Genomic DNA, 27744 nt, shown 5'->3' with positions numbered 1-27744 from the left:
GATTTGGGAACAAAGTCTGCCCTCCTAGAACCTTGGCACCTTTTGGATCTTATCAAACCCCAACTCTCCATCACTAGGATAGTTTATACTGTGGAGCATCTCTAGATTTCCTCTCTCCCCAACCAGGAGCCCACAAGACCATAGCCAAGAAGGCTTGGGTGATTTCATTTTTTGGCTCCTCTGGCTAGCATTGACCCTTCAGCTCAGACTCAAGGAGAAAGGGCTGGAGTTGAAGCTATTTTGAGTTGTGTCCTTATCTGGACAACATATTGTCACTCAGGTCATGAGCTCCCAATATTGCTTGGGGGGGGGGGTCTGGAGAAGAAAAAAAATGGCTCCCTTTCCATAAAGCCTTGATTTAAAGAGGAGAGAGAGAGAGAGAGAGAGAGAGAGAGAGAGAGAGAGAGAGAGAGAGAGAAAGAGAGAGAGAGAGAGAGAAAGAGAGAGAGAGATTGAGAGAGACAGAGACAGACAGAGACAGAGACACACAGAGAGAGACAGAGACAGAGACAGACAGAGACCGACACAGAGAGACAGAGAGTGTTTGGAGTTGCTGGAGAGGAGAGCAGTCCTGAATAAATCCTATCTCATCAGGGAAGATGTTTGTATGTCAGATGGAAGTAAAATCTATTTTAGAAGAAGGCAGAACTTAATCTTGCCCTTGGAACTATTAGTCTGTCCTCCCTTGAGCTCCATCTCTCCTTACCCAAGCAATGTGTATATGTGGGGTTGGGGGGGGGGGGGAAGGTAGGGATGGAAAGTTGTTGAGTAGGTAGAGATTCCTGGATCTGGAGTCTGGGAGGATCGATCAGTAATTACCACAAGGAGACAGAGCAAAGCTGTTTTCTGGCTCCTTGAAATGGCTGGGTCCAGGAAGACTGTGTGGCTCACTCTTGGGGTGGGGGTGGGGGTTGCAGTTCTTATTCTGCTTTTTCCAAATGGGTTTAAACATAGTCACAATAAGGTCAAGTCTCAATGGTCTCTATTGCCCAGTCTTCTTGGACCCAACCTAGTAAGTCTGTCAGAATAGAGTAGAAATGACTGATTTGCTGGTTTGGGTTCCTAGACTATTCATCTGAATCATTTTGGCCAGGAAGAGCTGAATTGCCCACAGGGCTCTATAAAGCTCCCTTACTGCCTTCAGAGAGACATAGACAGAGACAGAAACAGAGATCGAGTGAGTGAGAGACACATAGACAGAGAGAAAAAAAAAAACAGACAAAGAGAGAAACAGATTGAGAGAAGGAGAAAGAGAAAGGAGTGGAGGAGAGACAAAGACAGAGATAAAGGGAAAGAGAGAACAAAGAAGATGGGTGGGGGAGAAAGGGGAGAGATAGAGAGACAAAGACAGAGAGATAAAAGGAGAGAAAAGAAGATGGAGTGGGGAGAGGGGGAGAGAGAGAAAAAGTGAGAGAAAGAGATGAGATAAAGAGACACAGAGACAGAGACAAAGAGAGACACAGAGAGACAGAGACAGAGACAAAGAGAGACACAGAGAGACAGAGACAGAGACAAAGAGAGAAAGAGACAGGGAGACAGATACAAATAGAAGAGATTCATTGATTGAGAGGTCCTTAGCCTGTGCCAGCACTAGAGCGGCTGACAAGGGCTTCCTGCTTTGGATGGAGCTTTTGTTGGATACTCTTTTGAGTACCTGTTACCTATTTTCTCTTCCAGCCTACAGAGAAACTCAGCTCAGTTTCTACTGCCTGAAGTGCCCCTGCCTGACCCAGTACCCTAACCTTTTAGGTTGAGTTGGCCCCCTTCCCTGTCCCCAACACACATCCTCCAAGATGGGTAAGGAGAAGACCCACATCAATATCGTTGTCATTGGCCATGTAGATTCAGGCAAGTCCACTACCACAGGGCACCTCATATACAAGTGTGGGGGCATTGACAAGCGGACCATTGAAAAGTTTGAGAAGGAAGCTGCAGAGGTGAGTGAAACTATATCCATTTGTTTCTGCCTCCATTATTCATTACCTTCTTTCCTTCCTCTTCCCCTTTCTTTTCCCCCAATCCCTTTCTCTTCTTTTCCTTCTATTGCCGTTCCCTTCTTCCTTTAGATTCCTTCCCCTCCCAGTCACCCCTCTCCTTCCTTTTCCCTCTCATTATCTCTATTCCCTCCCCTCCCTTTCCCTTTAACTTTTTCCTTCCTGTCTCCCTACTTATATATTTTTCTCCTTCTTCCCCTTTTTTGTTCCTTTCCCTTCTTCTTCCTTTTCCTCTTTCCTTCTACCCATTCCCATACTCTCTCTTCTTTTTCTCTTCTCCCTTCTTCTCCATTACTTCTTCGTTCCCCTCTGCTTCCCACATATCCACTTATATTTTTCTCCCCTCCTTTCCCTATTATCTTCCCTATTTCTATACCTTTTTCTTCCTCTTCTTTCTTGTCCCCCTCCTCTTACATCTTTTCTCTGTCCTCTATCCTCCCTTTCCCTTCTTATTACTATATTTTTTCTTCTCTTTTTCCCTTCTTACCCTTTTCCTTGCTCCCTTTTCATCTCCTCCCTTCTTCTTTTCTTTCCTTTTGCTTCTCTTCCCCCTCATTTTACTTCTCTCTTTCACCCTCTCCTTTTCTCTTTTCTCTCCCCTTCCTCTCTCCCCTCTCCCCTCTTTTTCTCTTCCTTTCCTTATCCCTTCCTTCTCTCCTTCCCTACCTCCCCCCCAGTGAGTGGTTTTCTCGCTGACAAAACAGATCAGTGGGCTTGATCCCACTCTATTCTAGGGCTCATTTTACCTCTTTTGAAGGTAGGACAAGTGTATGGCTTTGTATGTTAAGTACACAATGCATGAAACCTGGCATCTGTGAGTCTATGATATTATCTCCTGATTCTGCCTGGGAAAAACAAAACAACAAAATAGCAGTGGAAGGAGAGCAGGGCCCCAAAGCTCTGAATCTCCAGCCTGTACCAAAGGATTATGCTTAAGATTTAGGAACTCTCCCCCCTTACTGTGCCCCTAGGAGCCAGACCTAGCTGTTTGTTACATTGTAGCTGAGTTTTTCAGGCCGCAAATGAATTGGGAGCTTTCAGCCATCAGTGTTGTTGGGCTCTTCCGAGAAACCCAAATAGTCTTCCCCGATAACTACATCTGACTTGATTACTAACCAATTTAGTAAAGCAGAGTGGTTACAATTTGTGGTGTTCAGAACAAACCTTGTAAGTTATAGGTATTTGATAAATATTTGGTGATTTTATTTAATTTAGATTAGATCAGAATATTCTTTATTATGCTTATAAAGACAAAATCCCTGAGGTCCCCAACTGTTTAACCATCCTCAGACAACTCTTCCTATCTGGCAAATGAAAGCAGAGCCTGATGTACCCAAAAAGCTGATGGGCTGGGCAGCTTTTCACCTCTCCCAGGGACCAGGCAGAATATGCAGGACTCAGAGTTACTATTAATAGCTGATTGACTGAGCTTCCTGACTCCATTTTCTGATGCTGAGCTGGGAAGGCTTTTCTTTCACAAGGTTACATTACTAGGAAATGGAGGCCTCCAGTGCATGTAAAAAGCCAGACTGCAACTTTGCCCTTTGCCAGTTCTGGGGAAGCTGCCCTGGCTAGGGAGCCCTGAAGCAGCTGCTGGGTGGGGGTGGGGAGATGGAGGAAAACTGGGTGGCTCTGAATCTTGCTGTTCTTGTTCCATGGGACCTTAAGAATACTACAATCCACTGCTTACTTTAGCTAAGCTGAAAACCCTGGGTCTTTCTGGGCAGAAAATGGTGGCCTCCTTGAAAGGAATAGCTAAGGAGCAGGTATAGCTGAGTCTAAGATTGTTATTGAGAACATGGTAGCTGGCTTGGGTTTGGGGTAGCTGACTTCTGAGCACTCAACTAGAGGGAACTCCTTTCCGGGGCAGAGATGAGATTTACTGGGTCAGGCAGTTGAGGGTAAGGAGATTGCAAATGTCTCCAGAGGTCTCTGTGGGTAGGAATGGGTGTGCCGGAGTTGGTCAGATGGACCCAAGGGAAGAAGTTTTCAAGATACCAAGTTGCATTTAATGACATAGGTGGGTCTCGAAGGACCTGTGCTGAGGGAGATGACAGTCACCTGACTGTGACAAGCTGCCTCATGATCTTTTTGGTCAATTCCCTACAGCAAACCTGGCACCCAGATGTTCTCAGCTGTTTGTCAGTAATTAGAGCATTAAAAGTGGCTCTATCTCTTCCTTCGAGGCTACGGCGTTAGGAAAACTCAAAGGCATTTGCACTGGTCTTTTGGCTGTGGGCCTCAGAACCTTCAAATCCTGGGTCATAAGTCTTTTTAATCCTGCTGTGTCATCTGAACTGTGTGGTTCCCCTTTTTCCTTACCTTGTTTCCTGTATAGGCCAAAGAAGGATGGAAGTTATAGCATAAAAGAGAAGGCATGTAGCTCACTTTAAAAGTTGAGACTTGCCTTTTTGGCAGGAAGGCTTTGCATTCTAAGGAGGGCAAATCCCACAGTGGGGTCCTAATCCCAACCACCTGTCCCTTGAAACATACACTCATCTTGTCCATTATTACTGGATGCTCTAGAATAGCTGGTTATGGGCTGCTGATCCTTCTCCATCCATTTGAGGTTCTGCCTTCCTCTGGCACTCCAGGATTCACTGCTAACCTAATGCTGGGTTTTACTCAGAAAAGGCAAGCTTCTTGATCAAGCAGCTGAAGTTAGTGAGGGAGCCATGCTTACTGCTTCGTGAAACAGATTGGGCTTGAAAGAGGGGCAGAGAAAGGAAGTCACAGATCCTAACTAAAGATCCTTGCCAGGAAAATGGTGGCAGCAGGTTGTAGTGGGATTAATTATGGACCTGGCAACAGGAGAGTTGGGGACAAGACTTCACTTTGTGCTCACTGTGTAATCTTGAATGAGTTATTTTTACTTCTCAACCCTTGTTTCTCTCCTCTTCAAGTGTATGAGAATGGATGATCTTTAAGAATTCTTCAAGATATAACATACTAGGACTTTAGAAAAAAACTGAAAAACTAGTTGATGTTGCATTAATTCATAACATTTTAACAGATGTCTAATAGGCAGAAAGAAATACTTAGATGTATCATCATTCTTGGATTGATGCAATGTAACCCCTTACTTCTGTTTTTTTTTTTTTTTTTCCTTTTTAAATTTAATTTTTGTATGCTCCAATTTGCTCCCCCTACTGGAATGTTTTTGAATGAACTCTAGTTCCAGAAATATGCTGAAACTAGTTGTGTTTTGGCAATTGTATGAAGGAGGGAGTGGAGGAGGAGAGGAACACAGTATTTCATGTTTTCCTAGATCTAGAACTAGAAAAGGCCTTGGAGGCCATCTAGTTTATAGGATCCTCAGTTTATATATATGAAGAAACTTGTCTTGCCTAAGGCCATGCAAATAAGAAGCATTAGATCATGGGATTTGAACCCAAGCCTCTGACTCCAAAGCCAATTATCTTTCCAGTATTCCATGTTACTTTGCCAGAGGGAGAGAGGTGAGCCTTAGGAATCACATGGTTCAAACCCCTCACTTGAAAAAAGGTCTGGAGAAGGAAAGTAGATTATACAAAATTACACAGCTAACCATAACTGGGATTAGAATTTAGACTTTCTGATTCTTAGATTAGTGCTCTTTCCCTTGAAAACAAATTGCTCTCATTTCCAAACATATGGTTTTTGGTTATTAGCATTTATTATCAATGAAACAATGTAGGATCCAGTGCCTCTTGATGTACCAGGATTGAATCTGCCACAGTTTGTTTCTTTCCAAGGTTAACTTATCTCTCTTTCTCGTTACTTCATCTTCTTTTGACCAATATTTAGATGGGGAAAGGCTCCTTTAAGTATGCTTGGGTCCTGGATAAGCTCAAGGCTGAGCGTGAGCGGGGGATCACCATTGATATCTCTCTCTGGAAGTTTGAGACGACCAAATATTACATCACCATCATTGATGCACCAGGACACAGAGATTTTATCAAGAACATGATCACAGGAACTTCTCAGGTGGGCCCTGGAAGGGGAGGTACAGGTCAGGGATGGTAGGGGAGGGAGTAAGAAATAGGGAATGAGCTGGAGAAAGTAGAAGCTGCATGAAGCATACTTCATGAATAATGATTACCATAATAACTAAAATAATAACACCTAGCATTTCTATTGTATCTACTAAATACCAGGCACTATACTAAAGAACTTTACAAATGTTATCACATTTGATTCTTGTAACAGCCCTGAAAGATAGGTACAATTATTTTCATTTTACATATAAGGAAACAGGCAACCAGAGGTTGATTGACTTTTCCAAAGTCATGAAGCAAATAAGTGAATGCAGCTGAATTTGAATTCAGGTGTTCCTGACTCTAGGTCCCACACTTTATCTATTGTATACCTAGCTGGCCTTAATATAATCACTTTACTATCTATGACATACTTTTCAGTTATGGGGAGATTATTCTCGCCATAAGTGAGCAGCCTGCAGTTCTCACATCTTTTGACACTGCTTACCACCATCACTACCACCATCTTTTAAAGGACCACATTGTGCTAGAAGGGAGAAAATTAAGAGAACTTCATAGGATTCATCCAGGGGTTTATAGTTAAAGAAAAGTTAACATGGCACATATAAACAGAAGGATTAAGATACTGGTGGTGGTGTTTTTGTATATATTATCTTCCTCAGTGATAGAGGCAGGGTAGTATTTATGAGCTTCATTTAATAGATAAGGAAACTGAACGTGGAATCAGAGGAACTTGACCATTTACTGATTGCATGGTGCTGGGCCTGGAGTTGGGAAGACCTCAATTAAAATCTCACCTCAGATACTTTCAAACTGTGTGATCCTGGGCAAGCCATTTAACCCTGTTTGCCCCAGTTGCCTCATCTATAAAATAAGCTGGAGAAGGTACACTCTGTGTCTTTGCCAAGAAAACCCAAATGAGGTCATGAAGACTTGAACATGACTGAAAAGACTGAACAACAACATTTGACATATACAGGCCTGTTTCTTCATCTAAGGGGAGTGAGTGAATTAGAGGGCTGCTGAAGTCCCTTCCAGGTCTAAAATTGATGATCCTTTCACCCTTGCAACCACTGCAAGGAATTACTGGAGTCCTAATTAGTGTATAAGCTAACACTAGGGTGTTGTTCTTCATTGTCTCAGGATACAACTCTGCATTATACCCTGTTGCTTCCCAAATATAGGTAGATGCCAATAAATCCTTCATGTTGGGATCTAGGGTCAGGGTATTTGGGACTGTGAGCCAGGGACATTTATTCTAGATGGGGAGAATCCAAGAAGAGCTGTCTCTCCTGTTTATTCGAGAAAGGCCATTTTGGAGGATGTGAGAATTCAGGAATTATTTGGAAGGAGGGGAGCTTTCTGCTCAGGAGAAGGCACAGATGTAGAAATGGGAAAAGGGAATGGACTAAAACATTATGCAGACTTTGAATGCAGATCTTGGCTGAGCAAATAGTATTTTTCAGGAGCCTGAGGACAGTTCCCCAATTCTGTTCCGTCTTCTTTTGTACCAACTATTTATGGAAGCTTTGTTTAGGCCCTAGAGATACATAACTAGTGTTGAATTACAAAGTGACTAGTGATAGAGACCTGCATGTACTTCAGCACTCATTCACCACTGTGATTTAGTTTGGAGCTGCTTTTGAGAAGTCATTGCTCTGGGAAAGTGCTGATGGCTCAAGTTGTTTGAAAACAGTGGTAGAGCAGGTAGTTTAATTGCTCCCAGGGAAGGAGGCCGCGGAAATTAACTGGAGAAAAATTATTGTTTGCTGCCTCTTCTGTTTTTCAGTGAGTGGTTTTTGCCAATGGGCACTAGAGGATTAGGGAAGTCTGGTGAGTACCTAGCCCAGTGAGGGCCCCTTCAGTGAGCAGCACATGGGAGAAGGAGTATGTTTGGGAGGTCATGCCCATTTGTTAATGTTTTATGAGAACAGCTCTTAACTCTGCTGCCCATGGGTATTTAGATGGGATCTCAATCAGCAGGAGGACAGAGTAAATCAACTTTTTTTTTTCTAAATAGAAGATATAGAAGAGAAGTATCCTTTGGCGTCCTTGATTTATAGATAAGAGAAAAAATATGATATGCTTTGGAGGATAGGGTAGGAAGTTAGAGAGCAATTGTGAGGAAGAAGAATAGGTACAATGAATACAGCACTGTTCCCAGAGAAGACCTGAGTTCAAATCTAATCTCTGACCCTAAGCAAGTCACATAATAAGAGTTAGCATTTATAGTGTTTTGAGGTTTACAGAAGAAACTGAGGCAGATAGGGTTGACTAGGAAAACAATAAATATTGAATTTAGTCAACTCTTTTTGACACTAAAATCAGTGTTCTGTCTAATTTGCCATTTCTCTGTGCCTCAGTTTCTTTATTTGTCAAATGAGAAGGTTGGATAAGATGGCCTCTGAGGTTGTTTTAATTTTTCAGCTTTACATCTATGTTCCTATGAGTTAAAATGAGATTGAGTCAGTTTATCTCTGCCTTCTAGGTGGCCAAGTGATACAGTGGATAAAGCATTGGGCTGAGCTTTAGGAATACCTGAATTCAAATCCAGACCTAGTTACTTATCATCTGCATAAACTGGGCAAGTCACTTATCTTTAGTTTCCTCAACTGTAAATTGGATATAAGAATAGCATTGCCTTCCAAGGGTTGATGTGCAGATCAAATGAGATATTTATAAAGTGCATGGTACAGAACAGGAATTTAATAAATGTTTGTTTTTTTCCTTCTTTTCCCTCCTTGCCTTTCTCTGGCAGGCTGATTGCGCAGTGCTGATTGTGGCTGCAGGGGTGGGAGAGTTTGAAGCTGGCATCTCCAAAAATGGGCAGACCCGGGAGCATGCCTTGCTGGCTTACACTCTGGGTGTGAAACAGCTTATTGTGGGGATCAACAAGATGGACTCCACAGAGCCCCCCTACAGCGAAAAGCGCTATGATGAAATCGTCAAGGAGGTCAGCGCCTACATCAAGAAGATTGGCTACAACCCTGCCACAGTCCCCTTTGTGCCCATTTCAGGTTGGCATGGTGACAACATGTTGGAGCCATCCCCAAATGTAAGTATTTTCTCCAGGAACCCCCTAGTTGTCTTGCCCTTATTTTTTAGGGAAGGCCAAAGGAGGTTTTTCTTGACTTTTTTTTTTTGGGGGGGGGGGGCTTTTTCTTTGATTTTTTTTTGACTTTTGAAGCCTGTTTGGAAAGGGAGAAAACTTTACCACCAGATGTGACCTTTCATGGAGTAGTGCTCCTATCCACAGCAGGGAAGGACCGTGCTGATATCAGAGCAATTATAGCGGTCCTTGCCCAGGGGTTGGTCTGCTCTGTTTACCATGATTCTGATTCAGAGTATATGAGACATGGCAGAGAAACTTTGGTTTAGAGACATGCAGATGAGAAGCCAGTCTATTTGGAAGTTACATAGGTTAGAGGGGATAGGTCATGATCTGGACCAGAAATGCTCAACCTCTTCATTCTATCTATGAAGCCTTAGTGGAGAGAGAGAAGGGAATAAGTCAGGAATCATGTGAATCTGGGGACAAGTCCCTCGGTCTGCTGGCTGGATGTCATGCTGAGAGAGTCATGGACAGCAATACAAATGTGGAATGTGATTTCCATGATTTCAATGGTGTGGATGCTCCTTTTATTGACTATGTATGGCCATTGGGTCTTTCTGAGCTTAACTAGGCTGGCTCTCAGACACACAGTTCATTATTGGAACTGTGCTTGAAACTTTGCCAGCTAGACAGAGCCCACTAGAACTTGTTAATTGACATCTTGGCATCATAGGTCTAGATCAGGTGTGGATCATAAGTTTAGTGTTGGCTTAGATACCAATTAGCCCAACTCCTTTATCGTATAGATGTACATACCGAATCTCAGAGATACTAGGTAACTTGCCTTGTGTCATAAAGGTAGGAATTTTGGGAGGTGGGATTTTACTTGAATTGAGGTCTTCTGGCTAAAATGATCTCTTCAATATGTCATTTTGTCTCCTTTGGGTTCCATTGACCAAGCCTTTGAGAATCCAGGTTACCTCCCTTTCCCCTTCCCCACTTTATCAACTGTAAGAAAGAGAATTAAACCTTATATTTGTGCTGTTAGACATTTTCCAAAATACTTTCATATCTGTTCTTTATTTAATCTTCAAGGCTGCCCTGTGAGGAAGCAGATTTTATAGATGAGAAAGTAGGACAAGTTAAATGAGCTAAGATTAGATAGTATAGTTCTGGGTTAGACTTCAGGACCTTCCTGTTAATCCAGAGCTCTGTGTATTATATCTTACTGTCTTGGACCACTTGAACTGCTTTTTCATCTTATGCTTGCTTGTCCTCTGGTTGATGGTACCTGGGCTATAATGCTCTAGGTTGCTTAGTGGTTTCGCTTTGCCATTATTTTCTTTTGTCTTTTTCTTTTTTTTGTCTGTTTTCTTTTTTGCCTCTTATATTAAATCAGCGTGTGAATATGTAACCAGAACAGGCCAAACTTTTTGCCTTGGTATACAGGGACTTAAGAGAACTGCTATTATGTTTCTTCTAGGAGGTTAGACTATATGGTTACTAAAGTTTGTCCATTGCTAATGTTCTATGCCTTTATCCTCCTTCTTTCCCAGGAAAGGGACAACAGGGCAGGATTCCTCCCAGGACACATGCCCTGTGTCCTGAGCAAGCAGTAGCAGCAGCAGCAGCTCCTCCCTCTGCTTTGCTCCAGGAGGGTAGCCTGCCAAAGGTCTCTAGTTGCTGGACTGGAAGATGATCCTGAACATTCCTTCCGAGAATAGCTCATGGGTGGAAATGATACCTGAGCCTGGAGAATGATTTGAATTTTGTTCTCCAGGAAGGTCCTGGTCAGGGGTCTGGGGATTTTCTTTTATTTTCCCTTTCAATTCATAGTATTATAGATCTAAGAATGGGAAGGACATTTTGTCCAAACTTCTCATTTTACAGATTAAGAAACTGAGGCCCAGAGGGGTTAAGATGACATGCCCCAAACAATAAAGATCTAAGTGGCAGATCCAAGATCTTACCCCAGCACCCCTGATTTCAGATTCATTGGCAGGTAGGAGAAAGGTTCCTTAAAGCAAGTTCATTACTTCTCTCCAATGATGTGGATACTGAAGATAAGCCTGTCAATTAGAGATGAAAGGTTATAGTGTCTTGTGGGTGTCTAAGAAAGTTAGGAAAGATGCAGGATAGGGTGTTAGGCCGGGAGTCAGGAAATAATATTTGGTGAGTTCAAATCCAGCTTAAGACACTAAGTGTGTAATTTTGAGTAAGTCACTTAACCCTATTTGCCTCAGTTTCCTCATTTGTAAAATGAGCTGGGGAAGGAAATGGCAAACCACTTCACTGTCTTTGCCAAGAAAATCCAAAATGGGTTCACAAAAAGTTGGATATGACTGAAAAATGAAAAATTTAGAGAGAGTGGATTAATTTCATTAACATAAGCTACTCTAGGCTGAGGAACTCTATCTGCTAATTTAGGCTGGCACTCTCTCTGTAAACTTATATCTTAGAACATTGCCTGCAAACCGAGTTGCCTAGGATCACACAATCCCCACTGTGTATCAGAATGAGAACTTGAAGCCAGATCTTCCTGGATTTGAGCTGTCTATCCACTAAATCACATTGTCTCATGAACCCTATTATATATAATATATTTATGTACATTTAATATCTGTATACATGCATACATATATGGATATGTATGTGTATGTACATATGCTCCTCATGTCAATACAGTAGGATCCCTTCCTGCCCTCTCTTCTCTCTCTTTTGTGACCTAAATTCAGGTCCTGGGTAGCCTTCTTTTCCTTTTGTCCTATCTCCCTAAGATTAGGCTCTTAGATAATTTAGATATGTGCTGGAAGTCAGGCAGGGAGACTCCCTGGGTAGCTTGGGCTCTCAGTCTGGTTCTGCTGCTCAGTTTGTCCTTTCACAGTATCAAAGAAGGTACAGTATCTGTAAGCATAATCCAGCAAAGGAAGCCTGTTTTGTTGGAGTAATTATGGCTCTAAGTGGTCACCATGCTAAGGGGCTTACAGTTAATAGCAGCTTTGGAATTGTCATTTTCTGGTGGCTAGAAGCAAGGAAGCCCAGCCCTCAGTGTCTGTTGGTCAGACATTGGACTGAATCAGAAAAACATGAATGGCAGTTTTTAGGAAATCAAGAGGTGGGGGGGAATGTGATTCTTTAAGTCTCGTGGATCTGGGACAAGGAAAGAATTGTATATGAGGGGCTGCAACTTCTGAATTCAAGAAGGCCTCACAGAAGTAATGGAGGCTCATGAGAATGGGCTAGATTGTGGGGAAAGGCCATCTAGTCATAATCCTTTGACTAAACCCACCTTATAGGATAGAATTGGGCCTTTTTTGATTTCAAAATCCTTACTGAATCCCTAATGGATTAATTTGAGTCAAGAAGTTCCAGAACAGTTCTCCTGTGAAGGGCTTCCTGGAGACAAAATAATATTTGGTGGTTAACCTCCTATACCCCTCCCTCCTGACACCCAGCTTATTTTTACCATGCTTTCCATAATGAAGTTCTTTTGCTTTATTTTGGGAGTTCTCCCAAGAAGTCAGATAACCTGGGTTTAAACCCTGTCTTTATCACTTACTATCTGCATGACATTGGACAAATCACAAACTTCCTGCTCCTCAGTTATCTCGCCTGTAAAATGAAGGGATTGCCTAAAGTATCTTCTAGCTCTAAATTTATGATTCTACGATGTGTACATTTTGTTCAGCTGGGGCCTTTGGGAAACAATGTACCTAACTGTTGTTTAACTGCTAAGGATTTCAGGTCAGGAATGCAGGGAGGATTGATGCTAAGTCATGTCAGGTCAAGGAGGGGAGATATTCGAGGTAGTTCAAGGTCTTTTACTTGTTCCCTCAATCATAGTCAACTTCCAATTTGGGTGATACATAGGGGACAATTCTTCATTCATTAATTCATCTATTTGATCCAAGCAAGTCAAATAATTACAAATACTAGTTCCTTTTCAACTCTCCTGCTTTTTCTCTCTGCTAGTGTCTCTCTTCTGGCTGGGTAAATAGGTCCAGGTTCATCAATCCAAGTGTTAAAATGAGTCCGTGTATCTGTCTCTGTTTTCTCTCTTCATCTCCTCCTCCAGCTGATTTGCATTGTTTAGGTTCTTCCTTAGCTTTGTGTCTTCATCCTTTCTAGAGCTCTGATGAGTTCTGGGTTTTTGAAACTGCAATTCAGTGGAAATGCATGTATTTGTTTCTTTTGTTCCTTCATTGTCAGCCATGATTTCTTTGAAGAAAGGCCTCCCTTTTAGTTTGATCATCTTGTAGAAGGGTAGATAGGGTTAATGGGTAGGAGGCGTTACCATTGCTTTGTCACTTAGGAAAACTTAATTTCTCATTCTCTTTCCTCCAAGCTGGCCTTCATCAATGTCCTCTTCTCACTTGAAGGAGGTCTGACCTTCTCTTCTCAGAGAGGTCTGACAGGAATCTTTCATTTCAGCCATTCTGAGCTGTCCCTTTGGTTTCTAACTGCAGTGAATCCTGGGGGTGAGGGAGTTGCTTCTGAATTGATAGCTAAAAGAATCTGAGGTCAAATCTTGATCATATCCTAAAAATAAAATTGGCTCACTATTAGTTATAATTATTAAGAACTTCAGATTAATATTAATTATTAATAATACTTAATTAAAATTCAGATTGAAAAGATTTCCAGGAGCACAGACTTTGGAAACTATCTAGTCCAATTCATACCAGAGAAAGAATCCCTTTTATGAAGCACTTGACAAATAGTCATCCAGCCATGGATTGAAGACCTGAAAGGAGCCTTTCTGCAAGGAGCCTGTTCCTCTTTTGGACAGCTCTATTTAAGTTTTCCCTTCACACTAAATCCAAATTTGCATCTGTTCAATTGCCAGTAATTGCTTCTGGTTTTCCTTTTTTGACTAAACAGACAGTTCATATGACAGTCCTTCAACTATTTGTAGACAGAAATCATGTTTATTTAGGTTTGCTAAAAGATCATCACCCTAAGTGGGAGTGGGAAGGGTAAAATGGAGTCAGATGATCAGGAACAGCTTTGAAATTTCCTTATGCTTTTCACTTTAGAATAGTGTATATTTAATAGTGAATTTCAGATTCCCCTCCTCTTCCTCCCATTCCTCTTGTTTGTTCTCCTTCTCTTTCCCCCCTCCTCCTCTTTCTCCTTCTGTTTCTCCTTCTATTCCTTCTCCTCTTCTTCTTCCTCCTCCGCTTTTTCCTCCTTTTCCCCTTCCTCCCCTTCTCTTCTTTCTTCTCCTTTTCTTCCTCTTCCTCCTCTTCCTCCTTCTCCCCCTTTTTTCTCTTCCTCTTGTTCCTCCTCCTCCTCTTATTGTTCCTTCTGTTCCTCCTCCTCCTCTTCCTCCTCCTCCTTTTTTTTGTTCCTTTTCTTCCTGCTTCTTCTCCTTCTGTTGCTCCTCTTTTTCTTCCTCCTCTTCCTCCTGCTTCTGCTCCTTCTGTTCCTCCTCTTTTCTTCCTCCTCCTCCTTCTATTTTTCTTCCTTCTGTTCCTTTTCTTCTTCCTTCTCCTCTTCCTTTTCCTCCTGTTCCTTCTCTTCTTCCCCCTCCTCTTGGTTTTCTTCCTCTTCCTCCTCCTCCTGTTCTTCTTCCTTCTCCTCCTGTTTTTCCTCCTCCTCCTCTTTTTCCTCTTCCTCTTCTTTTTCCTCTTCCTGGTTTTCCTCCTCCTCCTCTCCCTCCTTCTGGTCTTCTTCCTCCTCCTCTTCCTCCTTCTGTTCCTCTTCCTCTTGTTCTTCCTTCTCCTCCTCTTCCTCTTTCTCCCCTTCCTCCTCCTCCCCCTCTTCCTCCTTTTTCTCCCCTTCTTCTTCTTCTTCCGCCTCCTTCCTCTTCCTCCTCCTCCTCCTTCTCCTCCTCCTTCTCTTCCTCCTTCTGTTCCTCTTCCTCCTTTTGTTCTTCTTCCTCCTCCTCTTTCTCTTCCTCTTTCTCTTTCTCCTTCTGTTCCTCCTCCTCCTCCTTCTGTTCCTCTTCCTCCTGTTCTTCCTTCTCCTCCTCTTCCTCTTTCTCCTCCTGTTCTTCCTCCCCCTTTTCCTATTCCTCTTCTTCTTCCTCCTCCTCCTCTTTCTCCTCTTCTTTCTTCTCTTGTTCCTCTTCTTCCTCCTTCTCCTGTTCCTTCTCTTCCTCTTCCTTCCTCTTCTTCTTCCTTCTCATTCTCCTCCTGTCCCTCCTCCTTTTCCTCTTCCTTCTCTTCTTCTTCTTCCTCCTCCTCCTATTCCTCCTTTTCTTTCTTCTCTTGTTCCTCCTTCTCCTGTTCCTTCTCTTCTTCTTTCTCCCCCTTCTCCTCCTCCTCTTTCTTCTCATCCCCTTCCTGTCCCTCCTCCTCCTCCTTTTTCTTGTTCTTATTCTTTTTTCTCACCTCTTCCTCTTCCCTTTCCTTTTCCTTCTTCTCTTCTTCTCCTTCTCTACTACCTTCTTTTTTCCCTCTTCCTTCTCCTCCTCTTGTTCATGTTCCTCTTCCTTTCTCCCTTTTCTCCTCCTCCTTTTCCTCTTCTTCTCTTCTTCCTTCTTTTCTTCCTCCATTTCTTCTCCTTTCTCTTTTTTCTCTTCCTTCTCCTTCATTTTAATTGATTTTATTGTTCTGACTCCACCCCAATGTATCTCTCTTTTCTTCCTCTCCCAGGAGGAATTATATCAAAAAATTAAAAAGAGGACAAAAAATCATAAAAATTTAGCAACATATTGTAAAAGTGGGACATTATCTGTATGGTCCCATCCCTGTAAGCTGCCTACTTCTGCCAAGAAGAGAAAGAAGTGCTTCCCATATTTCTTCTGTGATCTTATGGAATTGTGAGAGCTCTGCCCCATCCTTACCTTCTCATCCTGTGTGATTCTTCCTTCCATGTTGCCTCCATAGCAAATCTATCTGCCCTTAGTGCTGGAGACCTTTTTCTGGCATCTAATTATCATACTCAGTCTCAGTGCAGTATTATGGCTGTATGTCAGCGAAGGATAGCAGTTCTTCCTCATCAAAGGTTTTCTTGTTTAGATTTTGGGGAACTTTCTTTCCCACCTTTGAAAACACACTTCTGGTATAACGGAAGGTTGTGGGTCTCACTTTACAGAAAATAATTTTAGCTGGGTTTGTTGGAACTGGTCCATACTGTGAAACCAGGGAGCCTTATGGATTAAGTTGTGCTTGCTTATGTGCTGTTTTATATGTATTCCTAAATCCTCACTCTGTATTTATACTGCTTCCTCCTTCAGATACAGGCTTCCTAAGGGCCAGAGCCATTCTCCCTCTTTCCCCTGTACCGGTTTGTTAATGTTCTACTCACAGGGACTCAGAATCGGAGCTGGGACCACCAGCCTATGAAGTGATGGACTCCCAACTTCCATTACTGTCCTTCCCTTCACTGGGGGGAAGGGAATCATTTCAGAGGGGGCCCTTCTTGCTCCAAGTGTCTATGATTAGCCGTTGAAGGAAGGGAGATGTGACTCTGAGTCATCCTAAGGGAGAGAAAGAGGACACCTCCTTCATGGTGCAGTTTGGTTTATCTTGGGAAGAAGTGACGTTGGAGGCATTTTGGGAACATTTTCCTTATCCAAGTCTCCACCCTCCCTCATCTGTGTTGCAATTCTACCCTGTTCTGATGAGGAAGGAAAGGAAATAAATCTGGAATAAAGGACAATCCATATCCAAGGAACTCAGAGAAGTCTTCTCAATTTACATCTTTATAACCCCCCTTTTTTTCCTAACCTCCCTTCTCCTCACTAGATAAGGAATACTCCAGTTTTTGTGGCAATTACAGAGAGCTTCCTTTTCTTACTCTTGGTGAGGCAGGCAGCACCTCCATCCCTGCTCTGCCTCCTGCCCAACTGAGCTATCTGTCCTTAGGAGGGGGGAGTCTTTCCATAGGATAGGGAAGCCATAGGTCAATCAAGGTGAAGGGCATCTCAGGGATCTACTCCAGCTCATCTCTGGCTGAGATCCCAGCCAGCAGTCTGGGCTGCTCAAAGAACACTAGGATAGGAGGAGATATCTGAGCATAACTTGGGGGTGGGAGGAGTAGAGCCTGGCAGAAATTCAGCTTGCTGCAGTATGAAGTGATTATGAGGAGCTCTTGAGTACATCTGTTGCCCAAGGCCCTAGAAACTGCTGGACTCATCAGGAAAGACAGAGACATCATTGTGGTGTATGTATGTGCACATGTATATGTGTCTAAGTGTGAACATGTGGGATGGAGTGAGGGAGGATGCACTTCCAAGATCACAAGAATAAGCATACACATGCAGCTATTTGGGTGTTTCTGGGTCTGATCTTGCTTTTTTGACCAGAGCATCACTTCTTCAAGATTTCCAGAGACATTTAGATAATGTATCTTGGGGGCTAATGTTGAAAATATGGATGAATAATAACTAGAAGGAAAGAATATTAGAAATAGAAGAAAAAGACCTTAGAGATCATATGGCTCCAAAGTTATTTTATACACACATACATAGTATATATAGACATATGTATATATTAAATATGTGTATATTTCTCCTCCTTTTCCTCCTTCTCTTCTTTCTTTCTCTCCCTTTATATCTCCCTTTCTTTCCTTCTTTCTCTCTCCTTCCTTCCCTTAATCACTCTTTTTCTCTTTCCCTCCTTTTTCTGTCATTTTACTCCCTCTTCTCTTCCTCTTTCTTTTTTCTCTATCTCTCCCATCTTCTCCCTTTTCTCTTTCCTTTTTCCTCTGTAATCTTCTCTTATCTTTCTTCTTCTTTCCATCCCTATCTCTCTTCTCCTTCTCTTTCTCTCCCTTGCTCTTGCTTTCTTTCTCTCTATCCCTTTCCTCCTCTCTCCCTTGTTCCCTTTTCCTCATTCCCTCTATCCCTCCTGTCAATTCTCCATTCTCCCTTCATCTCTCTTTCTGTTTCTGTCTCTCATATCCCTTTGTCTCTCTCTCTCTTTCTCTCTGCTTCTCTTTGTCTCTATCTCTCTGTCTCTGTCTTTCTGTCTCCCTCTCCCTTCCTCTCTCCTCTCTCTGTTTCTCTTTGTCTCTGCCCCTTTCTGTCTCCCTGTCTTCTCTGTTTTTAACATATATATTATAATAATATAACAACAAAACTAATAAAAGCTAACATTTGTACACCAGGCACTGTATTTTACAAATAGCATATCATTTGATCCTAACAACAACTCTGCAAAGTGGTTGCTGTTATTATCTCTGTTTTACAGGTAAGGAAATTGAAGCAAATAGAGATTAAGCTTCTGGCCCAAAGTCACACAATATTTGAGATTAGATTTGGACTCAGGCCTTCCTGACTCCAGAACCAGCACTCTCCCCACTTAACCTTCTATCAGTGGATTTATTCATCTGTGTTCCTCCTTAATTGAGTAAATCCCTGGGGAGTGGAGGAGGTTGTGGGGATGGGGAAGGGAAATGTTGGGGACTAATAAATAAGCTATCCTGCGGTCTTTGAACTTTATATCTTCTCATCAGCACTCCAGGGCACAGGCCAGGTATATAATATTCTGGGCCAGTGGAATACTTTCCTTAAAGAGTGTCTGCACATCAGTTCCAAGCTCTCTGAGTGCTTGTAATCAGCTGAGTATAAAGGATGGAAAGGCTCATAGCTTCTTGCTGTCCCTATTTTTCCAGGCCAGCAAGGTATTGTGAAGGTCTTGAAAGGCTGGAAAGCAAAGGTTTCCTTCATAGTTATTCACTGAGAAGATGGGAAGAGGAGGGACAATTAAGAAAGGGAAGGATACAGGAAAGTATAGGAGAGGGAGGATGTATTAAGGCTCAGGCTGTCCTCATATTTGTCCCTTATATATGTATGTATGTATGTGCATATGTATATGTGTCTATGTGTGAACATGTGGGATGGACTGGGGGAGGACTTGCTTCCAAGATCACAAGAATAAACAAACACATGCACCTACCTGGGTGCTTCTGGGTCTTCTTCAAGATTAGGTAGGAAGAGGGAAGGGAGAAGGGGATAGCGTAGTTAAGACTTTCACAGGAAATGCAAATACTTAAATGATGGAACATTTTTGAGTATTCAGTGTCTTCAAGAAATGGAAATGAAGCAAATTAAAACAAATATTTCAGCAATTAGCCATCTGCCATTGGGCTCAGCCTAAGAGGAGAAAAAAGAGATGAAAGAGAAAAAGATGGAAAAGCAGGAAGTAGAGTCCATTGATCACTAGCATTTTGTTGGGCTTCTAAGCTTGAAGGGACTAAGATGCTCAAGCTGTTTTTCACTCCAACTACTTCCTTATTCTATTTTTACCACCTAGTCTTCCATATATATATATATATATATATTTTTTTTTTTTTTTAAATTTCTTCTGTCTCTTGTATTCTTCTCCCTGTGAACACATTATACATATGGAAAGAGTCCTGGGTGTGGAGTCAAATGTTCAGGCTTCAAATTCCAATCATGTCATGGTAAACAAATGGATAAATGGATGTGTGACCTTGAGAAAAGTTCTTTACATTTCAGTTTCCTTGTCTGCAAAATATGGGGATGTGAGCTTAACCACTTCTAAGGTACTTTTCAACTGAACTATAAGCCTGTGATTTTTTCTTCTATTTTATCTCAATTGTATTTGAATTCTGACTTTTCTACTTCCTAGTAGTGTCTTGGGCAAAGCACTTCACCTTTACTTTCCTTGTGTATAAAATGGATTTGACTAGCTGGTCTCTGACCAGCTCTAAATCTTATAAAGTCTGTATCTATGTTTCCTCATTTTAGCTGGAGGACAGAGCTAGGATGTCTCGAGATAAGAGAATTCTTTATGCTTTTGGGGAGTAAGAAAAGCTGGTTGGTGAAGGAGCCATTAGAAGCTGACCATAACATCCATGATTGAAGAGTAGGCTTTCCCAGGGATCCATAGCAAATGGATTCTGACTGATTGGCCCACCCTGCGCTTAGCAATGACTAGCTCAGCTTTTTCTTCATTTAGTTCAGTTGGGCTCTTGCCTTGGCTCTCATTGCTGTCTTTTTCCCTCCAGATGCCTTGGTTTAAGGGTTGGAAGGTGGAGCGTAAGGAAGGAAATGCCAGTGGTGTATCCCTGCTGGAAGCCTTGGATACTATCCTGCCCCCCACCCGCCCAACAGACAAACCCTTGCGCCTCCCACTTCAGGATGTCTACAAGATTGGAGGTAAGAATTCCAATCTCTTCTTTGTTGTTCCCTTTCCCTACTTAAACCTCATAGAGTACACTGTAAGATCTATGAGACAGGGAATGGGTTTATTGTACCCCTCTGCCTCCCAACCACCATAGAGTCTTATATACAATAGGCATTCATTAATTATATAAATTATTAATGGATTAATGACATAGATTTAAGGAAAGCCTAAAAAAGGGCTAGAAGTGTAAGGATGAAAGTGCTCTGGACGTGGAATTCTGGTCTTCTCTTGACCACAATGAACATATAGTTAGTTCTCAGTATGTTTTTCTGTTTCCATTTGCCTGGCTATTTATTTTTCTCTTTTTTTGTCCAGTTTCTGGTTTCTTCTACTACTTCTTATTATTTTATATATATTATATTACATATATGTTATATATACTTATATATTATATATACATTAACATATTACATATTTTTATATTTATATATGTTGAAATGTAGTAATTTCAGTTCATTATTACCATCTCCAACATTGTATAATGTATAGGGAAGACTTGGAATTAGGAAGATATGAATTTAAATATTCTTCAGACATTTCATAGATGTATGATCCTGAGTAAGTCACTTAATCTTTATGTGCCTAGTTTCCTCATCTGAAAAATAAGAGGGTTGGACTTGACCTTTAAGGTTCTTTCCTATTCTCCCCTGATTTAGAAGCCCCATGGGGGACAAGAGCAAAAAATGGAAGAGGAGGTGAGAGCTTTTGGCTGAAATGAAACCTTTGGATTATTGGTGGACTTCAATTATCCATGTCCCCACTGTTGTCTTTGGCCCTGGATCTTCCTTCAGAGTCATTGGGAACTTCTCCTTTTTCTAGATTATTTGTGTCATGATTTCCCCCACCTTTACTTCTTATTGTTTCCTCTCAGGTATTGGAACAGTGCCTGTGGGCCGAGTGGAGACAGGGATCCTTCGGCCAGGAATGGTGGTAACCTTTGCTCCTGTAAACATCACCACTGAGGTGAAGTCAGTGGAGATGCACCATGAGGCCCTGAGTGAGGCCCTTCCTGGAGACAACGTAGGATTCAATGTGAAAAACGTGTCTGTCAAGGACATCCGCCGTGGCAATGTCTGTGGTGACAGCAAGTCAGACCCTCCCCAGGAGGCTGCTCAATTCACCTCCCAGGTAAGTATAGCCTTCTTGCTCTGCGTTAGGGTAGTAGGATATTATGGGGGAAGTGGGGAAGGAGGGTGGATGTTGGAAAATAAGGTTGAGGAGACAGGAAGAGGGCAATTGGTGTTAGGAATGGAGTTAGGGGGCTGGGCTTATGGCCTTTGGGAATGTTGGAGGGTGGTCTCTCACCATTTACAAGTTGATTTTCTATTACCCTTTCCTCACTGATAGAATTTGTGACATACCTTAGCCTTAGTAAGTTCTCAGAAGTCTAACTTAAAGAATAAATGACCCAGTTTGGGGTTTAGGGTGGGATACTGGAGAGTGGGGTATAGGCTGGTGACTCAACTAGGTAAACTAATCTTCAGGTAGATCTATGGTCCAGAAAGCTGGAAATCTGGAGCCTTTTGTCTTTTGTGATCAATACATGAGCTTCTTAGTGTCATATAATTTTAGCACTAGAGGAAGAAGGAATACCAGCAGTTCTGGGGACACCAAGATACAAAATAACACTGTCCTTACTCTTTGGGAGCTTACATTCTCTTAGAGGGTATGTGGTATATATTCAGATAAATACAATATAAGGGAAGATGTGGTTCAGTGAAAGAAGCTATTTTCTTTCTAATAATAGCTCTTTATTTTTTCAAAATACATATAAAGATGGTTTTCAAAACTCACCCCTGCAAAGCCTTGTGCTCTAAATTTTTCTCCCCAACTTCCTCCTCCTCTAGACAGCAAGCAATTCAATATAGGTTAAACATGTGCAATTCTTCTAAACATATTTCCACATTTATCTTGCTGCCCAAGAAAAAATCAGATCAAAAAGAAAAAAAATGAGAGGAAAAAAAATAAGCAAACAACAACAAAAAAGGCGAAAATAGTATGTTGTGATCCATATTTAGTCCCCATAGTCTTCTCTCTGGATACAGATGGCTCCCTCTGTCAATTGGCCTGAATCATTTCATTGTTGAAAAAAGCCATGTCTATCACAACTGATCATCATATAACCTTGTTGTTGCCCTATACAATGTTCTTTTGGTCCTACTCATTTCACTTAACATCACTTCACTTCACTTAACATCAGGTCATGTAAGACTCTCCAGGCCTCTCTAAAATCATCCTGCTGATCATTTTTTATAGAACAATAATATTCCATAACATTCATATACCATAACTTATTCAGCCATTCCCCAACTGATGGGTATTCACTCAGTTTCCAGATCCTTGCCACTATAAAGAGGGCTGCTAGTGAGATCAAGGAAGGATTCACAGAAAAGCTACTATTTGAACTGAACCTAGAAATGAGAAAGAGGTACATTTAAGGCACCTGGGATTGCACAGGTTAATTCACAGAAGCAGGAGATGGCATATGGAGTTCAGGGAGGGCCAATAGTCCAGCTTGACTGTAATCTAGAGCATATGAAGGAGTGTAATATGAATAAAACTGAAAAGCTAAGTTGGAATCAATTTATGGAGAACTTTAAATACCAGAATGAGAATTTATATTTTATATTGCTGAGGCAATAAGGGGTTACTGAAGATAGATGATAGATAGATTAATATGTAGATACATAGACAGCTGGATGGATGGATTCTTTAGTTAATAGTTTTAGTGCTGAGCCTAAAGAGGGCCTTAGGAACATCTTGTGATTATAGAAGAGAAGCACTCAGCCAGGATCCTACATTCCCTTCAAAATAACTAACGCTAAATATTTGTGGTGCTGGAGTCCTGGGCTGGGGACTGCCTGTTTTACTCTGCAGGAGCAGACACAGCTAGAATTACTAGGCTACAGCTGGAAATGGTCTCATTAAATTTCCTGAGGATAATTGGAATGACCATAATAACTTAATACATTGTACCTAACTTTGATATAGGCAGGGCTTTCAGATTCCCATAAATTATCCCTCTGGCCTATAGTGGGACTCATCATTGATGAGTGACGTAAGTCCTTGACTCTGTTCTTCCATCTTCTCTAGTTAGTTAGAGACTTCTTTCTCTCACTATTCAAGCCAGTAGTGGCTTCCTGTGGCCTGGCAGTGGAGGGAGCTAGCATTAAGCCACAGCTATATCTGGGAAGGGGACTGAATATAGTTGATTTAAGAAATGAAAGGTAAAAACACCCTCAGTTTGCCCACCTGTTTGTCTGTCAGTGATGGAGCCCTTGTTGTGGGCTAGTGAAAGTGTGGTCCCTTCTAACAGGAAGCTACAGGTTGGAGCAGGGTTGAGATCAGTTCGAGAACTGGTGATGTTGTTAGGAACTTTGTGCTCTTTCAGAGATGAACACAGCCAAGTTCTTTCAGAAGGCAGTGAGCAGTGTGCTTAAGGTCTGGAACTTTCTTATCATACCCAAGATTCTTTGAGGGCAAGTCTAAGCTTCCTCCATCAGGTTTAAGCTTTCCTAAGGGCTGGACTATGTTTTCCCATAGACTAAGAATTCTCTGAGGCGGTGCTATGTGACCAATGTTTCAATTAATCAATCTACAAGCATTTATTAAGCACCTACCACATGCTAGGCACTAGAGATACAATCTAATCAAAGGAGATACATCACAACTTCTCTGGGGTAGCTTGGTGGCACAATGGTTAGAGTATTGGACTTGGAGTCATTAAGGCTTGAATTCAAATCCAGTTTCCAATATTTATTGACTTTGTGACCCTGGGAAAATCAATTAACCTTCTCTGCCTTCCTTTCCCCATATGTAAATGGGAATAATAATAGCACTTATATCCCTGGTTATTATAAAGATCAAATAAGACAATATTAGTAGAACATTTTATAAACCTTAAAATGCTATATAACATTATTCTAATGGGGACACAACAAGTAAATATATACAGAATAAATTTAAAGACAATAACTATTAACTAGTTAAATCTAAGGTAGCTTAGAGAAAAGGCACTAACAATTGTGGGGAGCAGGAAACATTTTCTGTGGAACATGGTGCATGTTGAAGGAAGAGAGGGACCCTAGGAGGTAGATTTGGGGGATACTTGGTCAGAGGCTAATCTCAGCCTCTTCTTATTTTTCTTTAGGTCATCATCCTGAACCACCCAGGGCAGATCAGTGCCGGCTACTCGCCTGTCATTGATTGCCACACTGCCCACATTGCCTGCAAGTTTGCTGAGCTGAAAGAGAAAATTGATCGGCGCTCTGGCAAGAAGCTGGAAGATAACCCCAAATCCCTGAAATCTGGAGATGCTGCCATTGTGGAAATGATCCCTGGGAAGCCCATGTGTGTGGAGAGCTTCTCCCAGTATCCACCCCTTGGTGAGAGACTGCTTGGCTTCTCTCTTCCATTCAGCAGACATTGTATTAGGACATCTTGTCAGGAGTGACAGAAACAGGGACCAACTCTCTATTATCAATATCAATATTATAGATAATTGTAAACAAGTAATTTCAAATAGCACATAATCCCAATGTTAATTATAGTAGTTTAGGAGCATGTTGAAAGGTTTTCTTGCAGCATATATTTGCATCTTTATTTATCTCTGTGTGTGTGTGTGTACACATATGTATATAGATATAGAAATATATATACATACAAATATATAGGTACAGATATGTCGATATATGTGTATGTATATATGTGTATATTTTTTTACATACATTTGTTTTTTTTTGTGTGTGTAACTCATGTTTTTTTATTTAATAGCCTTTTATTTACAGGTTATATTTTACATACATCTGTGTGTGTGTGTATGTGTGTGTATGTGTGTGTATGTGTGTGTTTATGTGTTTCTAATTAGCTTGGACTCAGTTCATTTCAGTTGAACTTTTCTTGGAGCATAACACTTGGAATGTAGGGGCCTGTTAGGACTTGGAGCATCCTGATGGTTGGGGAAATTGACCAAAAACTAAAGATTTTCTGTGAATAATCCACAAAGTTACTAATTTATGCACTGAGAAATGACTATATTTGGTAAGAGCCTTATTTTTGCCTATAGTCAAAACAGACTATTTAAATAGTAATTAAGACAAAGGATGTCTGTGTGTGCTGAAGGTCAGTACTCTGAATTCTGCACACTGAGTTCTCTGCTTTAGCAGTTGAAAGCATTTTAGAATGCTCTTGGACTTGAAAATAGAGGGCTTATCCCTTGGGGGTGAAGGAGATCTCTTGGAAATCACATTCCTTCTGGAATTTAGGACCTCTTGGCTGGACTCAAGGTCCTGAAAGTGATCCTGAAAAGGGAGGAGGGAGATCAGTGACCAAAGTGAGCAGAAATGAGGCTAGTTTCCACAAAGATTGGATAGTTCCTGTACTTCTCCTGACCCCTAGTTTCTGGTTCTCTAGTCATTTTAATGCTACTTACTAGGACTGATCCCATCCTACTGCAGATGTATAGATGATTGTAATTTGAAGGACATCATGTCCAACTCAAGGGTAGGACTCCTTGAAAGCACAATGAGACATATTCTTTAGGAAAGTAAGTCTAGTAAAGAACTTGAAGGAGATTCTAGCCCAGAAGCCCATGATATTCAATTGACAATTGAACAGAAAGACATAGTGGATAGAGGGCTGCCCTTAGAGGAAGGAAAACGTAAGATTAAGCCTTGCCTTTGTCATATACTGAGTGTGGTGTCATGAACAAATCACTTAACTTCTCATTTCTCCAGAAATTCTGACAGTATAAATTAACAGATAAGTTGCCAGTTTGTATTAGTGAATTTCCACAAGAGGTGTCAACTAAATATTGAAATATCACCAATTTTTTTGGGGGTACTATGGTTAGGGCTGGGTAGTCCAAAGACCAATCCTTTCTCCCAAAACAAACAAAAAAGATAAAAACAAAACAGCTCTTTATTTCAAGAAGCTTATGTTCTATCAGAGGAATACAACATGTAAGCTAGAATATTTCAAGCTCATATTGGTCTGATGAACCACAGATAGACACACTGTACTTGATTCCAGTAGAGATATTATTTTGGTTAGGGCTGGGTAGTCCAAAGAGCAATCCTCTCCCCCAAAACAAACAAAAAAAGATAAAAACAAAATAGCTCTTTACTTCAAGAAGCTTATGTTCTATGAGGGAAGTCCAACATGTAAGGCAGAATATTGCAAGCTCATATTGGTCTGATGATGGACATACTTTACTTGATTCCACCCGAGATATTATTTTGGTTTTTTCTGGGATCAAAGGACAGCAATCAGAACCTGTTCAAACCATGACGAGGACTAGATAAAGAGTGGCAAAATCACTATATTAAATTTGAGGTGGAAGAACATCTTGACAACAAGGGGATCAGAAAAGGTGACAGAGGGGACAAGGCTTTGAAAAAAGGGTCTAAAATGAGGCAGCATGCTACAGTGGAGCAAGCACTGATCCTGGAGTTGTTATGTGTAGGAAATAGGGAACCACTGATGATTTTTTTAGCAAGGGAATGGTATAATCAGACTGGGTCTTAAGAAGATTTTTTGAGCAACTACCTGGAGAGTGGAATCAGAGGGCAGAGATGGGAATAACACTTAGGAGGACATTAGACAAAAGAACAGGGCTTAGACCTGTGAGTTTAATAACGTAGGGAATGTCCAGGAGAGAAAAATGCCTCTGCTAATATAGGTCAGCATCTTGTAATTTAGATTGCCTAGAACACTAAAGAAATTAATGCCCAGGGTCACTAGGTTTTCCTGCCTTCCAAGTCAGTTCTCTATTTCTAGGCTGCTTCTCAGGAAGCTGTTACAGTCTATAAAAACCAGATTCTATAAGTTTGGACAAGAAGTAGGAGATGAGAGCAGGGGCCCGGCCTCTCAGGGATGGACCTGCTGGCTCACCTGGGGATGCAGATGCGGATGGGACCTGCTCTGGCCTTTCTCCCTCATTCCCTTGCTTTTTCCCGGCTCCACAGGTCGCTTCGCTGTGCGGGACATGAGGCAGACTGTGGCTGTCGGCGTCATCAAGAACGTCGAGAAGAAGAGTGGAGGGGCAGGCAAAGTGACCAAGTCTGCACAGAAGGCCCAGAAAGCTGGGAAATGAATTGTGGGCTCCCTGTGCATGGTGCAGAAGCCCTCCCCAGCTCCTAGAAGCTGCCATCTTCTCCCCCCCGAGGCGCATGTGTGCACATCCGCTTGTAAGAGTTTATATGTCAACGACTGGATGCTCATTATCAAGGTCCAGTGGAAATTCTTTAAAAGGAAAAGCACATCCCAGCGTTCGTGAAGCTTTACCGTCCCAGCGTTTGTGAAGCTTAATGTTAATTTTACCAATAAACTGGTCTGACATCCACAACCGTGGCAGGCGTGAGTGTATGTGTGTGTATGCGAGTGTCGGGTGCTTGTATGTATGTGCAGAACACGTGTGCATGGGTCTGGGGTCTGGGAGTGAGGCTCATTGGTTCAGGGTTGGGGTCGCTGGGGAAATAGGTGGGATCACACTCTCTTTGTGGTTAGTTCAGCCTGTAGCTGGAGGTCATGTTTTGGGATTTTTCTTTCTCCTGGGTGCTTCCCTGGTACCTTCTGGGGAAGGAGAATTCCACCCTAGTTGTGAGGATAAACTACAAAAA

At 41.8% G+C, this 27744-nt stretch overlaps 1 protein-coding gene across 2 annotated transcripts in view; it reads left to right on the top strand.

Annotated features, from left to right (window-relative positions):
* The window catches only part of EEF1A2 (eukaryotic translation elongation factor 1 alpha 2), a 28673-nt gene extending 1198 nt beyond the window's left edge, over positions 1-27475 (top strand). For both annotated transcript variants that reach the window (XM_031951783.1, XM_031951784.1), the window contains exons 2-8: positions 1678-1937; positions 5781-5960; positions 8730-9026; positions 19947-20097; positions 20997-21253; positions 24276-24510; positions 27091-27475. In XM_031951783.1, coding sequence (XP_031807643.1) covers positions 1794-1937; positions 5781-5960; positions 8730-9026; positions 19947-20097; positions 20997-21253; positions 24276-24510; positions 27091-27218 — 1392 coding nt within the window. In that variant the 5' untranslated portion in view covers positions 1678-1793 and the 3' untranslated portion in view covers positions 27219-27475. The remainder of the gene's footprint in view (positions 1-1677; positions 1938-5780; positions 5961-8729; positions 9027-19946; positions 20098-20996; positions 21254-24275; positions 24511-27090) is intronic.
* The last annotated feature ends 269 nt before the right edge of the window (positions 27476-27744 follow it).

Source organism: Sarcophilus harrisii, chromosome 2, assembly GCF_902635505.1.
Source record: "Sarcophilus harrisii chromosome 2, mSarHar1.11, whole genome shotgun sequence".
Lineage (NCBI taxonomy): Eukaryota > Metazoa > Chordata > Mammalia > Dasyuromorphia > Dasyuridae > Sarcophilus > Sarcophilus harrisii.
This window is presented reverse-complemented; position numbering and strand designations above follow the sequence as displayed.